General features: G+C 37.1%; 1 protein-coding gene across 1 annotated transcript in view; it reads right to left on the reverse strand.

The window, feature by feature from the left end:
* MSH2 (mutS homolog 2) overlaps positions 1-17,203 on the reverse strand; it is an 82,138-nt gene that overhangs the window by 34,912 nt on the left and 30,023 nt on the right. Inside the window, exon 8 of the mRNA XM_012638855.1 lies at positions 12,051-12,160. Coding sequence (XP_012494309.1) covers positions 12,051-12,160 — 110 coding nt within the window. The remainder of the gene's footprint in view (positions 1-12,050; positions 12,161-17,203) is intronic.

The following is a 17,203-nucleotide window of genomic DNA, read 5'->3' on the forward strand; positions in this document are numbered from 1 at the left end:
TTGTAAAAATAGCTTCACAAAATGTAAAAATATGAAGCTTAATAATTTTCTCTTATAAAGGAACTTGTTTGCATATATATGAAAAACATCAAGGCCATTAAATGGGCAAGTATAAGCACTTACAACTCACAGATGAGAAAATAATAGTAAACTAAGCCATGGGAAAATGCTATAATAATAAAAGATATGAATATTTAAACAATCTTGAGATTATGCTACAGCCTTTTTTTTATTTTCAAGAAAAAGAAACCACCACCAAACACTAGTGAGGCTACAGTGAAATTAGTATACTCATTCATTTATGTGATAATCTAAATTGGTGTAACATTTAAAAATGAAGACAGCAATAGGCAATGAGACCGAGAGGTATTTGTTATACTCTGACATAACAATTCTACTCCTAGGAATTCAATCAGGAAATAATGCAAGAGAAGCACAATAACACAAAGTTGAATAAAATCTCTGCAGATTTATCTGTTACAGCAAAACTTAAAAATGATAAAACATCACAATACTTGCACAGTGGTATTGCACAGTGTCCATAGAATAGAATATACTGCAGTAATTTGAACAGATAATGAAGGTTATCTAGAAATAAGGACCATGACTTATGATAATTCAGGGAAAAAATAATGCTACAATCAATGGTGGATTGAAACTATGCTACAGAACTTTACTCTTCCAATGAATCTGAGAGAGGTGAGCAGAGCAAGGCCAAGTTCCTATCCTCACCCCACATACACCCCTTCCAGAACTCTATTGTTAAGTCCAAAAAAAAAAAAAAAAAAAAAGATCGCTGAGAATTCTCACTAATACTAATAATCCCAAATATGGAGAGAAGACAATTGAATTTTCTTACATTCTCCATCTTCAGATAGGGGAATACTGTTTTGAAAGGGCTGCTGGGGAGAACTAACACAGACAGGGAAAAGTGAACAAGTAGGCTCTAACTTACTGAAATAAATATTCTAAGGGCCACACACCAAACTGGGCATCTTCATCAATATATCACTTCCCCCAAACAATCTAGGATAATAAATACACCACCCAACTCGGTATTCTTACCTAGCACTGAGGTATTCTAACAAACACAACATCTGACCTCTACTGTATCTCCTAACCTAGTTTCTTTTCCAACAGCATCCCCTACCTAGGCACCAGAAACACACAGCCATTGTATAAGGCTACACAAAAGGAGGTATAAATATGGAAGATACCAGCTATCTTTAAATAATAATTTTTTAAAAGCTCCCCTACCTTAAAAATACTAGATAAAATATTATAAGCCATGTTTCCAAATAAACATACAGCTGAGTTGTAGAAACTAGAGCTCTGAGTCCCTGCAAAGTGGAGAGTCCCCAGCATAAAGCCAGGCGGACCATTTCTAAAACCCACCTCATGATAAATGATAAATGGCAACAATAGGGAAAACTATCTCTTATCAACTTGGGTCCCTAGGGGAGGGAAAATGGGGGCAGAATCTTCCCCCTGACAGTTTGTGACTGAAAACCTGCCTTCACAGGGGCCTAGATTTCAAATGCCTACTATTTGTGTTGGCAGTCAAAGAGGCTGTTGGTTGTTGGCTGTTTCTATTATCCCCTCCCTTCTATTAGAACGGATAATTTTTAGCAGGGCACATAACTACTCAGAACAAAGAATACACTTTCCAGCTTCCATTGCAGCTAGGTGTGTGCATATGAATAAATTTTGGCCAATAGAAATGAAGTATACCATTTCCAGAATGTATCTTCCTCTTCCCCTTTTGTCCTTTCCCAATGGCTGGAATGAAATAAGGTGGCAAGTAATCCTGGGCTTTGAAGATGAAGGCAACATGTAAGGGTAGTAGAGCAACAAGGGAGGAGCCAGGTCCTAGATAACAGTGGAGCTGCCTGCGATGCCAGCCCTGTGATGTTATGCCCAGACGGTTATGATGAAAATTAAACCTCTATTCTTGTTTAAGCCACTGTCATTTATTGTTGGTTTCTTTTTTAACAGCTAAATGTTCACCCTAATAAATCTGGAAAGCTCCAGGCTGAGAAATGAACCTAAAAGTATTCCTAGGCTACTTACACTGTGGGGTGTCTGGCAAAAGCAAGTTTTATCCGAGGGAGGATGTGTGATTTGTCTGCATGATTTGCACAGAACCTAGCTAAACAAGAATTCATAATCTAAACATATAAAACAGATGAGGAAACAAGCCACCAAGAGTTTAAAAAAAAAAAAACAAAAAACAGGACTCAACAGAAACAGGGAGCAGAGATTAAAACCCAACAAATTTCAGATGTGAATGATAACTATATTTAAAACTTTTAAAGAACCATAAAGGAGAATGGAATACGTGAGCAAAAAACAAGACACAACTTCAAAAAAAAAAACAGACTAGGCAGTTTTAAAAGGACTGAATAACTTTTGTAAACGAAAAACATAATCTTTGGGGGGAGGGGGGAAAAAACCCTGATGAATTGGTCTAGTAACATGCTAGAGCTAAAGAGTTGCCCAACGAATTAGAGCATCTGAAGTAATCGCAAAGAGAGCAGCACAGAGACACATGGCAGAAAAAGTCTAACATATGTCCAATCACAGCATAGTTTTAGGAAACAAGAAAGGAACATAACATTCAAAGAGATGATGATTGGTAATTTTCCAGAATTGATCAAAGACATGAATTCTCTAATTGAGAAAACACAATAAACCCAAATATGAAAAATAAAAAGAAATCTACCTTTGGACACAGAGAAGTGAAAGGAATTGCTATCTGGCCCCAAGACTTCTAAACATCAATAATGATGCAAGCCAAAGGACAGCACAATACAATCTTATAGGTACTAAGGAAAAATAACTGTCACCCTAGAACTGTACACCTAGATACAGTGTCCTTCAACAACAAGGGTAACAAACAGACCTCCAATAAAGGAACTTCTAAAAAAATAACCAGGAAGAAGGACTGAATAGCAAAGAAACTAGTAAGCATATGGACAAATGTAAACTTAACATTGACTTTGAACAATGAAAATCTGAGGACTGAAAAAGATAGAACTAGAATATTACACCATAATGAAGAAGTGTAATCTGATTTATGGTATCCTAAGGTCCTAGTATTTTGGGGGATAAGTGAGAAGATTATGATAGGATTTTGACTTTGATGAGTTAAGTATAAACATTTTTTTTTAAATGAGAGTGAGGAGGGGTTGGGTAAATTCACACCTAATGGATCATGCACACTATATGGGTGATGGGCACACTTATAACATTGACTCAAACTGTACAAAAGCAGTACATGCAACCAAAACGTTTATACCCTGATAATATTCTGGAAAAAAAAAAAAAATGTGTATAACTTCCAAACCACTGTGTGCGAGAGACAGGATTGGGGAGGGGCACAGGGAGAGGGCAAAATGGAATCTTAAAAACCCAATCAATATAAAAATAATATAGGACAGGCAAGAGGAATCAGAAAAAATAACAAAATAACTTGGAAGAAATAAATCCAAAGATATTAGTAATCACAATAAACAAAATGGACTAAAAAAATCAAATTAAAAATAAATAAAATCCCAGTTATAAGCATTTTTACCTGACCCATAAAGACTCAAAAAGGATGGAAAAATGTATACCCACATAAAAAACTTAAAAAAAAAAAGACTCTAACATAGCTCTCTTACAATGAGACAACATAAAATACAAGGCAAAAAAGTATTATTAGGGATAGAGTCCCTAAAGAATGATGAAGGTTCAATTCACCACAAAGAAACAGCTCCACACCTAACATATGAACAAAAACAGACAGAACTATATGGAGAAATCCACATTTCTCCTAGCAACCTGGCAGATCATACTTCTAAATAAATAACAAAGATCAAATGATAATGGAAATAAAACACTTAAGAGTAAGAAATTGTACCTCTCTAAACTTATGGAATGAATTGTGTTAAAGTGACACATAGGAGGAAAAGGTGTAATCTCAAATTCTTACTAAAAAAGAAAAGGCTAGAAAAATATGAGCACTCAGCTAAACAGGCAGAAAAAGATCAAAAACAGATCAAAATAGATGGGGGAAAAAAAGAACTGAAATTAATGAAATAGAAAACAAAGACACAAGAGAGAATTTTAAAAGTCACAAGCTAATTCTCTAAAGAAAGAAAAAACAAACTCTGGGAACGGAGAAGTGTTGGAGAAGGCACAAACAAATTATATTAAATATAATCAGAGAACATATCTGCAAACATAAGAGTGTTTTTAAAAATAAGAAGCAATCACTATAAACAATTTTTGGAAATTAGAAAATCAAAAAGGAATACACATTTCCTAGAAAAAGGTCTAGTATCCAGAATATATACAAAACTCTTACAAATCAGCAAGAAAAATACAGACCACAATTTAAAAATGGGCAAAGGATCTGAATAAACATTTCTATAAAGAATATACACAAATAGTCAACAAGCACATGAAAAGATGCTTAATGTTATTAGCTATCAGGGAAATACAAATCAAAACTACAATGTAATAACCACTAAAACGGCCACTTAAGAAAAAAAAGAAAAAGAATTATTGGCAAAAAAAATGTGGACAAATTGAAACCTGCGTATAATGGTGGTGTAAATATAAATGGTACAACCACTTTGGAAAACAGTTTAGTGATTCCTCAAAAAGTTAAACATAAAATTATCATATGACCCAGTAATTCCATTCCTAGGTATATATCTTAAAAAAGCCTGAAAATGGGTACTCAAATACTTGTATACAACTGTTCTTAAGAGCACTAGTTACAATCCCAAAAAGTTGAAAAAGACCAATGTCCATCAACAAATCAATGTATAAACAAAAGGTGGTCTATACAATTGAATATTATTTAGCCTTGAAAAGAAACAGAAATATAGAAACATACTACAACGTGGATGAACCTCTAAAACACCACAGCAAGTGAAAAAAGTCAGTCACAAAAGATCACATGATATGATTCCATTTATATGAAATGTCCAGAATATGAAGTCCATAAAAACAAAAGTAGATTAAGTGTCTAGAGAAATAAGAAAATAGGAGTGATTGCTAATGGGTATGGGGTTTTCTTTTGGTAGTGACGAAAATGTTTTCAAACTAGATAGTGGTGGTGATTTCACAATGGTACACCTTAAAATTGTGGATTTTTGAGTGAGCCAATATTTTATTGTAAGGGTTACATTCGACATTCCCAGTCCTCACCCAGTAAAACGTAACATAGCCACACAAATTTCAAGACCTGTCTTTAAAACCCTCAATACTGCCCATAGTTGAAAACAGACTTTTGACAATGGTTATTTCTGGGCGGTAGATGCGAGAGACATTTTTAACTTTCCTCTCTCTACTTTTCTGCATTGTTTGAATGATTTATATATGAGGAGTCTTCAAAAAACTCATGGAAAATGTGTGTTACAAAAGAACTATGCATGGATTTCAAAAATTTTTTGTACCAAAATAAACTCATACTAACTTGTCTTAACAAGATCTAGTTGGAGGCACTAAGAAGGATAAGACATTAGTTTGAAAAGAGCCCCTTCCAGAGAAAAATGAATTCTTCTAAAACTGAAGCAAGAACAAACATCAAAGTTATGGTGATGCTTGGGTGGAAGAATGGTGAAATCACTGATTCTTTATGAAATTTACGAGCAGTTTATATGGGGACAATGCCCCAAAGAAATCAGGAGTTCACAAATGGATAACTCGTTTTACGAAAGGAAAAGATGTAGTAGAAGATGAAGCTAGCAGCAGCAGACCATTCCCATCAATTTTTGAGGAAAAATTTAATCTTATTCATACCCTAATTGAAGAGGACCAATGATTAATGGCAAAAACAATAGCCAACATCACAGACATCTCAACTGGTTCAGCTTACACAATTCTGACTGAAAGTTAAAGTTGAGCAAACTTTCCACTCCATGGGTGCCAAAACCATTGCACCAAGATCAGCTGCAGACAAGAGCAGAGCATCCAATCAAAATTTGTTTTATTTATTTTTTTGAGACAGAGTCTCGCTCTGTTGCCCAGGCTAGAGTGCCATGTTGTCAGCCTAGCTCACAGTAACCTTAAACTCCTGGACTCAAGGGATCCCTCTGCCTCAGCCTCCCCAGTAGTTGGGACTACAGGCGTAAGCCACCACGCCTGTCTAATTTTTTGTTTCTATTTTTAGTTGCTGGGCTAATTTTTTTCTATTTTTAGTAGAGATGGGGGTCTCGCACTTGCTCAGGCTGGTCTCGAACTCCTGAGCTCAAGGGATCCTCCTGTCTCAGCCTCCCAGAGTGCTAGGATTACAGGCGTGAGCCACTACGCCCGGCCCCAATCAATTTTTTAAACAAGAGGAATCAAGATGCTGAAGCATTTCTTTGAAGAATTGTAATGGGAGATGAAACACGGCTTTACCAGTACAATCATTAAGACAAAGCACAATCAAAACAATGACTACCATTAGGTGAAAGTGATCCAGTCAAAGCAAAATTGGATTGGTCAAAAGCAAAGGCCATGGTAACAGTTTTGTGAGATGTTCAAGGCATTTTGCTTGGTGACTTTCTGGAAGGCCAAAGAATAATAACATCTGCTCATCATGAGAGCGTTCTGAGAAAGCCCAAGTTTTAGCACAAAAAAAGACTGAGAAACCTTCACCAGAGAGTCCTCTACTACAACAATGTTTCTCTCATTTTTCTTATCAAACAAGGGCAATTTTGCAAGACAGGATCAGTGGGAAATCATTAGGCATCCACCTTACAGTCCTGACTGGTCTCCTTCTAACTTTTTTTTGTTACCCAATCTTAAAAAAATCTTTAAAGGGTACCCATTTTTCTTCAGTTAATAATGTAAAAAAGACTGGATTGACATAGTTAAATTCCCAGGACCCTAAGTTCATCGGGGATGAACTAAAAGGCTGATATCGTCACTTTAAAAAGTTACTTGAACTTGATGGAGTTTACATTGAGAAATAAGGTTTACATTTTTTATTTGTATCTTTTAATTCCATTTTTACACAAACATAAAAATAGGTAATTTCCCCTGTATCTTTGGGTCTTCAATCTGAAGGCTCCCGTGTATATACACATTAAATAAATTTTTATGCCTTTTCTTCTAGTAATTAATCTGTCTCATATTAGTAATTTTTCAGTGAACCTTTAGGGAGCCAGGAGGCCTTGGTCCCTATAATATTAATATTCTACTAGATCAACCCCTACAGAATCTAGAACAGGTTTTTAATAAGAAATCTGATTCATTTAAGACAGTATTGAAGAAGCTCAGGGAATTTTACCCCAAAATATGACGCCTTAGTATAAAGAGTATTTTGAATTAAAGGCCTTGGAGATCAACGGGCCTTGGAAGGGGCTTTCCCTCTATCTTCATAAAGGCCAGATGGACTCAACTCATCAAGAACAATGGTCTTTTCTTCCCCTCCTGTTATTCCAATGTATTACATGAAAGATGATCAAGAATGCAACTAGGTCGGGTACAGCGTCTCAAGCCTGTAATCCTAAGCACTTTGGAAGGCTGAGGCAGAAGGATCACTTGAGGCCAATAGCTGAGAACAGCCTGAGCAAGAGACTACATCTCAACAAAAAATAGAAAAATCAGCCTGGCTTTGGCGGCGTGGGCCTGTAGTCCCAGCTACTTGGAAGGCTGAGGCAGGAGGACTGCTCCAGCCCAGGAGTTTGAGGTTGTAGTGAGCTATGATAATGTCACTGCACTCTAGCCCAGCCAACAGAACAAGATCCTGAAAGAAAAGAAAGAAAAGACAAAAAGAAAAGAAGAAAAAGGCAGCCCTATTAGCTTCTTTTCTGAGAAGCTCTCATGTGCATTCGAAATAAACCTTTTCTCCTGTTACTCTGTCTTTTGTCAGTTTAATTCTCAAGCCTCGTCACTACACTTAAGTGGGTGGAGGAAATATATTCCTCCCATCCTTATCTCATCTTTGCCTCTATACTTCTTTGTAAAATTTTGTGTCACTCATCCTATTACTCTGTGTTACATTTAAAAGTAGAAAAGCCTCAAACAAAAAAACTTTTAAAATTATTTATATCCTCCTTTTTAAATGTCATTTTGAAAAACTACCTATAAGCACTCTAAATAAAAACTACAAGCAAGAATTTATTAAATCATTAATGGTACACCATCATTTGTTAGGGAATGTTTTGGTTCATTTGCTGTTGTGAACTAAAATAAAATCAGAAGCTCCCCAGCCAAGTGAATGGACCCCTTTTGGCCAAGGGGATCCCAGAAAAACCTTAAAAATGGAGTTGCCGGCCATGAGAAAGCATGCCTCACTATGCCCCTCCCTTTTCAAGTTACTCTTGCTAACAATAAGATACTAAATTATTAACAGGACCTAAGGCCATGCAAGATAAAGGTTAAAGCACACCTGCAAGCCATCAATTTACTTAACAGATCACTTGGCATATGCGCCTCGTCTTGATTAACAGACTTCCTCATCTTAAAACAGACCAAGGCTTTAGACAAAGCTTCCTTTCTTTAACCAAAGAATCTTTGAATTCACCTATAATCTGTAAGCCCCCCTCTTCAAGATGCCCCACCTTTTTGGGCCAAACTAATGTATATTTTCCGTGTACTTATTTATGATTTTACATGTAATTCCTGTCTTCAGAAATGTATAAAACCAAACTATAACCTGGATGCCTCATGCACATTTTCTCAGGACCTCTTGAGGCCATGTGCTTTGGGCTGGCAGTCACATATATTCAGCTCAGAATAAACTACTTTAAATTATTTTGTAGGCTGAGCATGGTGGCTCACACTTGTAATCCCAGTACTTCGGGAGGCAGAGCAGGAGGATTGCTTGAGGCCAGGAGTTTGAGACCAGCCTGGGCAACAAAGTAGGACCCTGTCTCTAAACAAAATTTTTTTTTAAGAGACGGGGTCTTGCTATGTTGCCCAGGCTGGAGTGCAGTGGCTATTCACAGGCACGATCCCACTACTGATCAGCATGGGAGTTTTGACCTGTAAATAAATTTTTTTAGTTAGCTAGGCATGGTGGTGAGCACCTGTAGTCCCAGCTATAATACTGAGGGGCTGAGGCGGGAGGATCAGTTGAGCCCAGGAGTTGGAGGGTACAGTGAGTTATGGTCCCACCACAGGACTCCAGCCTGGGCTACAGGGCAAGACCCTGTCTCAAAAAAAAATTTTTTTTGGTAGAGTTCGGGGTTTTTTTCCGATAACACTGTCGAGCAGATATACATCCCAAGGGTTGAACCTATACAGTCAAAATATTGTATGACTTTAAAAAAAAATTAAAAGGCATAATGTAAATTACAAGTATCCAGGATTTGATCATCCTGTTGCCCTTTGTAATTATCATAGTAGTGGGTAATATCACCAATGAGTAGATCCTGCAAATAATAAAACTATTTATTGCAGAAAGACAGCTTTACAGTCCAAAAGTGAGGGGGAGGATAGAGCCTCAGCATCTGTCTGGCAGGAATGTGATGGCCCAGATAAAAGGATAGCTGCCAGGGGATCTTAATAGAAGATCTGTACATTTAATAGAATACAAGGGGCTACAAATTTTAACAACCTTTTAAACATTCTCAATTATACAAACTATAAAGGAAAATTTAAAAATCTAAGGACCCTCCCCCCACCCCAAAACTCCTTATGCCAAAGAGAAGGTTAAGCCTGGCGGCTGAATCATGCCAACACCCTATTCCAAATGAATATCTGTTACTAGCATGATGCATTAGTCAGATCCCCACAGAAAGGCAAAAGGCCTCAGGTATCTCAGAACAGTGACATCCCCAGAGATCATTCACGAGGAAATTTTCCGCTAGCCTCCCATAAACAAGGACAAGCCAACTGCAACAAGCTTACCTTTCTCAGTGCAGGACAAATACAAGATGAGATTAACCATTGCTCCAGCCACTCATAAATGGCTGACTTATTGATTATTCCCTTACTCCCTTTTTTTCTTAAAGCATTCACCTTATCTAAAATGTAGATTTACTGGGCACTAACCACAGTCTCACAAGGATGTAACCATTTGCCCCTCTTCTGACATGCCTACCCTGCCCCTTTTAAGGAAATGTATAAATAGTAAACCTCCTGAAAACCTCTTTGGAAAAACAGCCACAGATGACCTTTTCCTGGATGTGCCCTAAAGCTGTCTTAATAAACCTCAATTGATTGAGATCCTTGCCTCAGTCACTTATTTCAGTTATTAAAATGAACTTTTGGCTAGATATTGCCCAGTGATTGCCTAAGTGTGCAGCATTTCAGGGAGGCTACAAATTGGTGGAAAAACATTACATATACTCATTCTCACTTTGAGGTCAATTACATTCCTAATTTACTAAGCAAGCAGAAGTGCAAGCAAAGTGCAGTTCCCCAAACAAGCAGCGTCAACAAACTTGGGTATGTGTTGGAAATGCAAATTCTCCAGCCCTACCCCACACCTAAAGCCCTGATGTAGGGCTTGGAACCCAGCAATTGGTTTAAAGATGCCCCCTAGGGCATTCTGATACCTGCTTAAATTTGAGACCCACAATATTAAGGCAAGACTATAGCAACTTAGAAGAATAAACGTGGCCACAAATGGCAAAATCAACTGCAGCATTTCAGCAGAGCTTTGCCTGGACTGGGTTCCTTCAAGGGTATACAGCCGTGGTGACAATGAAACGCTCAATACTTGCTGTCCCACCCCCATTAGGCTCCATTATAGTCACAGTTTTTTGTCAATCATCAGGAACATCTTTACATATTCTTATTTAAAGGAATGTTTACAAACACCCAACTCTGCTCCATCCATCATAAGCAAGGCCACATCCTCAGAGAGGCATGTGCAAAACACATTCAGCATCCAGATGTCTTGGAACAGTATTTCTGCCTCCTGCTGACCTAAAAAGTTCCATATCTAAAAAGCACCTAAAATCATTTCAATAACAGCAATATTATGGAGGAAACAGCCAAAATGCAAGCATTCCTAAATAAGAGATAATGATATTAATACAAGTTTTTTTAGCCTGCAAGTAAATGAAAAAGACTGCCCTATCAATGACATAAAATATGCTATACATATACACACTTATGTACTTTTAAAATACAGACAGCACAGAGCAAATGAGATTTAACTTCTTTAAGCCTGAATTAATGACCCAGTAAAAACAAATCAACATCACATAGGGCAAATATTAACTCAAACTCACAGGTATTGAGAAGAATGCAAAGAATCTAACAATTAGCAAACTATGCTGTTACCTTAATATGAATAACACAAACACATATTCCCTGCATAATCATTTTAACAGAAAATTCAGAAAAATTTCAAAATATTAAAGTCATAATTTAAAAACACTACATTCAATGGCCTCATCATATTAAACTTGTTCATATAAACAAATTTTTAACAGATACAAAACTTTACCATTTCATAAACTCTGCTTTTGTATTCATTTTCATATAAGCATAATTTCAACTATTTCAGGAACTATTTCCACTTTATATACAAATTACTGCTCAAAATGGTTAAAGACTTGAGGATATGGGTCATTTAAATTAAACCCTAAATGTTCTCAATTAACAAGAAATTTGGAAGTAAACAGTATTTAGTTAACAAAGTTAACTTTGTATACATTTGACAACTATTTAGGAGATACACACATATTCTAACCTCCTCTCCCAAAGAACTTCTCCATACGAGAAATAAACAAAAGAGTTTTCTCATGTCCTGTATTTACCCCTACCTTCTCTTCCCTATCCTAGTGACTATAATTTTCCTTCTCTCTTGGAAATAAAACAAAACCTAATTGCATATGTGAAACTGTTTATTTATGAGATTTTCTTTAACCAGGCCAGTTATGCCCAGTATTCATTTCCTCTATTAATCTTTATTTTCATCCATTGGAGCAATTGTTTTTTAAAAAAATTATTTTCCTATCTGTCACTCAATCTTACATCCACTATCTACAAAAGTGCCACACAAAAGTGCCACAAGTAGATACTAAAAAGAGAAATCTGCAAACTTTTCTAATGTGTCTTTGCTTTTCAAAAATATTCTGCTACTTGAATTCAAAAGTATATATATTGCATACCTGGTCCATATCTAAGGTTGTTTCTATCATTTCCTGAAACTTGGAGAAATCAGAACGAAGATCAATAAGAGGAGTCACAAAAACTGCCAACAATAATGTCTGGTGTTTTCCTAAAAGAAAGTAGTAAGAAAAATAAATAAAAAGTTCTCATTTTTAAAAATACAAGACTACTGATTATAAAAATATGACTGAGATAATGAGCATCATTTGATCCAAATGGTATAAATAGTACAGCAGGTCTCCAAAGTTACTATTTACTCAGGTGCTTTAATTCAAATGTGTTTATAATACTCTGTTTTATAGAAAGGAAGGTGAACTAGCACTCAAAGCTTCCTACTAACAATACACTGCCTCCCCTGCTTGCCTGTAATCTCCTTGACAATTGAGTACTAGAGATGCAGAAACCTGACATTAATTACAACTAAATGAATTTTACTTCTTGTTGATTTAATAAACCAAAGTCAAAGCCATTAAGTAAGACCTCTAGCTTACTCTATATTCCTAATTTCCATTAATAACAGAGTGTTCAAATTAACAGAGGTTAAATCAAGCCAAGTTTTTACACAATGGAACTTGGCTTGATGCTATTTAAGAGTATATGCTGGGGAATTATGTAAGAAGGAATAAGTAAAGCAACAGGGTATACAGCGTGAAAAAGCAGGAGTAGAGAGACCTGGGTGCCAATCCCAGCTCTGCTACCTACTGGCTCTGTTATTTGGAGCATGTTACGCTGAGCTCCCTTTTCCTTTTTTGTGCAATGGAATAATAACAGTAGCTACCTAGAAGATTAATAAATAATTATATACAACACTTAGTACAGTCCTTGACACTTAACAGAAGTCCAACAGTTACTCTATTACTATTGGTATAATGCAAGGATTTTGTTTCCTGCTCTCCAATAAATTCCCCTAGAATTCCACAAGCAATCTGTAGCACACTGTATTTCCCGTCAAAGCAATAGTTCCCAAACTTTCCCAGACATTTCAGTAGATCGTGAGAAAATGATGAAAAACTACTATGAAGTCAGCAAAATTGTTTTAAGAATTCATATTTTGTTATTAATCACAACAGCATCTAAACATATTTAGAAAATAGTACATATGTGTGAAATATCATTTAGACAGACTATAAACAACACTTTGCCCACATAATGTCTGTTGTGCTACAACGCCTGGTTCTTTATTCCAAGTCCGCTTATGTGATATTGGTAAATAAAGGAATTATGGCAGTAAAATGCAGAGGTGGTGTTGGTTCATGAATTTTTTGTTCCAGTCTATTAACGTTTTGAAGGGATCAAAGGCAAGCTCTGATACAAGAATAAGCCTTAGCAATGAAGACTTCCGAGTGGTTGGCTTAATGGTCACTGTGCTTTCCACTACTTTAAGATATGTGGGAAGGCTGGAGTACAAAAACACTTACCAGTGTTTTAAAAAAATCGACTAAATTCTATACTCTGCTTTTAGATTTTTAATTTTGATGCAACTGACCTCCATTAGAAGCAAATGCCCCTCAATGACCTACATCTCAAAGGAGGAAACAAGAGCTCCTGACCGTAAGGCTGCAAAGAGTTGCCTAAAGCTGGTGCTAGATGCAAATGCAATGGAGGCCACTGATTTTATTAGTTTGTTAATGCTTTTGTTAATAACGGTTTTAAAATTTTCATGTAAAGTCTCTACCAACTCTATTTTTTCCATACGCTTTTTTATTTTTCTAGCATGACTTTCAAGAAGGCTTTCCAAGAATATACACACAGTATTATTACAGAAATACCTATATAAACTTCAGAACCTATGTCACCCTCGACATCTCCTCTGGCCTCTTAAACACACAGGCCCACTTTCCTGCAGCTCTTCTTGGAGTCTACAAACCCCCTCCGAGCTCACCTGCTCCCTTATCCTGCAAACTCTCACTAGCATCTTGAATTCCTTCCCCTACTTGTAACTTGTACTGAACCTCAGCTGCCAATTTCCAATGCGGTTTTGAAAAACTATATTCTGTACTAGTTACCACAGCCTAGAATGCCCTACAAGAGCTATCCTGGGGTCTTAACCCACGGATCCCTTGAATTCAGAGTAGCACCTAAACATGGAAAAGTAAATTCCATCTTTATTTTCTCTAACCTCTAACTGAAAGTTAGCATCCTTCCATCATTAACGTAGACAATAAACCACAGTAATATTAATATTACCAGTATCTGTGTCTTTGTTACCAAACAAAATATCAGCTATATTTTATATCATATTATAGTTTCTGGAGATACTCTGAAGTATCATTTAAGCTCGTTCTTACTACAAAATTAAAGTAGATTTTCTGTCAGATGTTTTTAAATGCATTAATAAAAAGGACATATATCTGTATCAAGAATTTGTTCTATATTTTGATAAGTATATTTCAATAGAAACTGGTTTCCTTTGTAACGCTATGTGTTTTATTTTATGCATTTGAAAACATTATGTGAAGAAGGGATTCATGGGCTTCATTAGAAGCCAGAAGGGCCCATGGCACAAAAAGGTTTAAAATGTCAAGCCTTGCCTCTCTGGCCTCAACTCCTACCAACCTTGCCCTAATTCTCTACCTCTACACTTGATCACTCTAGCTTTCCTTCACTCCTTCAGCAAGTCAAGCCCATACCAGCCTTAGGTACCTGCACTGGCAGACCTCACTAACTTGCCTGCCCTCACTACCAAGCTATTAACAGCTGGCTCGTTTTCATGGTTCAAGTCTCACCTTAAACAGAAATTCCTTAAAGAAGCCTTCCTTTTTTAGGGTCTCCAGATCTACTGCCTCCTTGGCCCCTGTCAAATCACTGCATCACATTAATGTTTTCTTTATTGTACTTCTTACTATTTGAAATTCTTGCTCATTTATTTCCTTATTATCTGTGCCCTCTACCCTTCCACTATTACAGAACCTCCACAAAACAGGAACTTTATGTGTCATCTCTACCCTTGTAAGTGCTAGAACAATGTTTGGCACAAAGTAGACAATTGATAACTATTTATCTTCGAGAAATGACTTAAAGGCAATATCCAAAGATTCACCTTTGAAATAAAATAGAAAATGTCAACATACATAGGAGTATTGCTTATTGTTTCAGTTTTATACATTGCTTCAGTTTCATATAATTTATTATGTGATTTTTTCAGTTTTTATATATACGGTATGTGTGTGGTATGCACTAAGTCACAATGAAAATATATTTCTTGGCCGGGTGTGGTGGCTCATGCACGTAATCCCAGCATTTTGGGAGGCTGAGACAGGAGGATCACTTGGGGCCAGGAGTTTAAGACCAGCCTGGGCAACATAGTGAGACTCCCGTTCTCTACAAAAAAATCAGAAAAATTAGTCAGGTGTGGTGGAGCACACCTGTGGTCCTTGCCGCTTGGGAGCCTGAGGCAAGAGGATTGCTTGAGCCCACTACAGTCTACTCTAGCCTGGGTGACAGAGCAAAGCCTATCTCTATTTAAAAAAAAGAAAGAAAAGAAAGACAGAAAGAAAGAAAGAAAAGAAAGACCGAAAGCTCTTATCACTCAATGCAAATTTACTTTCTATACTGTTGCTGCCACCTACTGGTCTCTTAATTCGCTTTATTTTCAGTTTTTTTTTAGGAATGACATTGAGACATTAAGCTTAATCAAAAATCAAAAAAAAGGTGTGGTGGCTCATGCCTGTAATCTTAGCACTCTGGAAGGCAGAGGCGGGAGGATCACTTGAGGTCAGCCTCAGGAAGAGCAAGACCCCATCTCTACTAAATATAGAAAGAAATTAGCCAGACAACTAAAAATAGAAAAAAATTAGCCGGGCATGGTGGCACACGCCTATAGTCCTAGCTATTCTGGAGGCTAGGGCAGGAGGATCGCTTGAGCCCAGGAGTTTGAGGTTGCTGTGAGCTGGGCTGATGCCATGGCACTCTAGCCCAGGCAACAGAGCAAGACTCTGTCTGCCCCACCCCCCCCAAAAAAAAACAAAAACAAAATCCACAAGATGGCAACAGAGCATACTCAATTTCTACCAATATATTTAAAAAATTGGCCAGGCATGGCAGCTCATGTCTGTAATCCTAGCACTTTAGGAGCCCCAGGTGGAAAGATCACTTTAGGCCAAAATTCTAGACCAGCCTGGGCAACAGGAAGACCCCATCTCTACAAAAAAAACTTAAATATTATCCGGGTGTACTGGTTCATGCCTGTAATCCCTGCTACTCAGGAGGCTGAGGCAGGAGGATCGCTTAAGCTCAGGAGTTTGAGATTGCAGTGAACTACTGATGATGCCACTAGCTCAGATATCAGAGTAAGACCTTGTTTGTTAATTAATAAATAAATAAATAAATTGTTAAAGTCACAATTTTGTTTTTAAAGATAGTGTATTTGGTCTATTTTCTTCACAAATTATTACCACTTTAGATTTTCTCCTTGAAATAAATATGCTATGTAGCTATACTGAGCTCTGCAAAATGCCATTCCATTGTTTTTGGAAAAAAATAGAGATCTTTTAGGTTCCCAATGACCAAGGTACAACGAGAGTCTCAAATATTTTGTATAATAGAAAGAAACACAGCTCTTAGCACCACAACACCTGGAACAACAGTCTTCCCCCTCTAATATTTTCCAGGCCATGTGATTTCAAATATCTTAACTGGACAACAGTTGCCAAACCTATGATGTGAAGCATTTGGTTTAGATAATGTTATGATCTCTCACAGGTCTGTAACTTAAGTGTAACATCATAAAAGTAAGAAATTATTGACTTGTTGCAAAACTCTCATCAAGTATTTCAGACCATGCATACACAGGGAGGTTGAGGAAGGGAGCCAAACCGGCCCTATCCCCAATTCCTAACTTCCATAATTATGCCACAGAGTGAGAAAGATCACCCAAGGAATATGTTGTACAGAGTAGTACTTCTTACCTTTGGGGGAAGTGAGGGAGAGAGTGTTAAAATATGCTTTTGAATATTTGATGAAAGTTACAGAAAATACACATACATATAAAATGTTGCATAAAATTTCAGGAAGACTTCAAGAACTCATTCAAGAATTCCAGCTATAGGCCGGGCGCAGTGGCTCATGCCTGTAATCCCAGCACTCTGGGAGGCCGAGGCGGGCGGATTGTTTGAGCTCAGGAGTTCGAAACCAGCCTGAGCAAGAGCGAGAC

This window comes from Propithecus coquereli, unplaced genomic scaffold (genome assembly GCF_000956105.1).
Source record: "Propithecus coquereli isolate 6110/MARCELLA unplaced genomic scaffold, Pcoq_1.0 Scaffold136, whole genome shotgun sequence".
NCBI classification, from domain to species: Eukaryota; Metazoa; Chordata; class Mammalia; order Primates; family Indriidae; genus Propithecus; species Propithecus coquereli.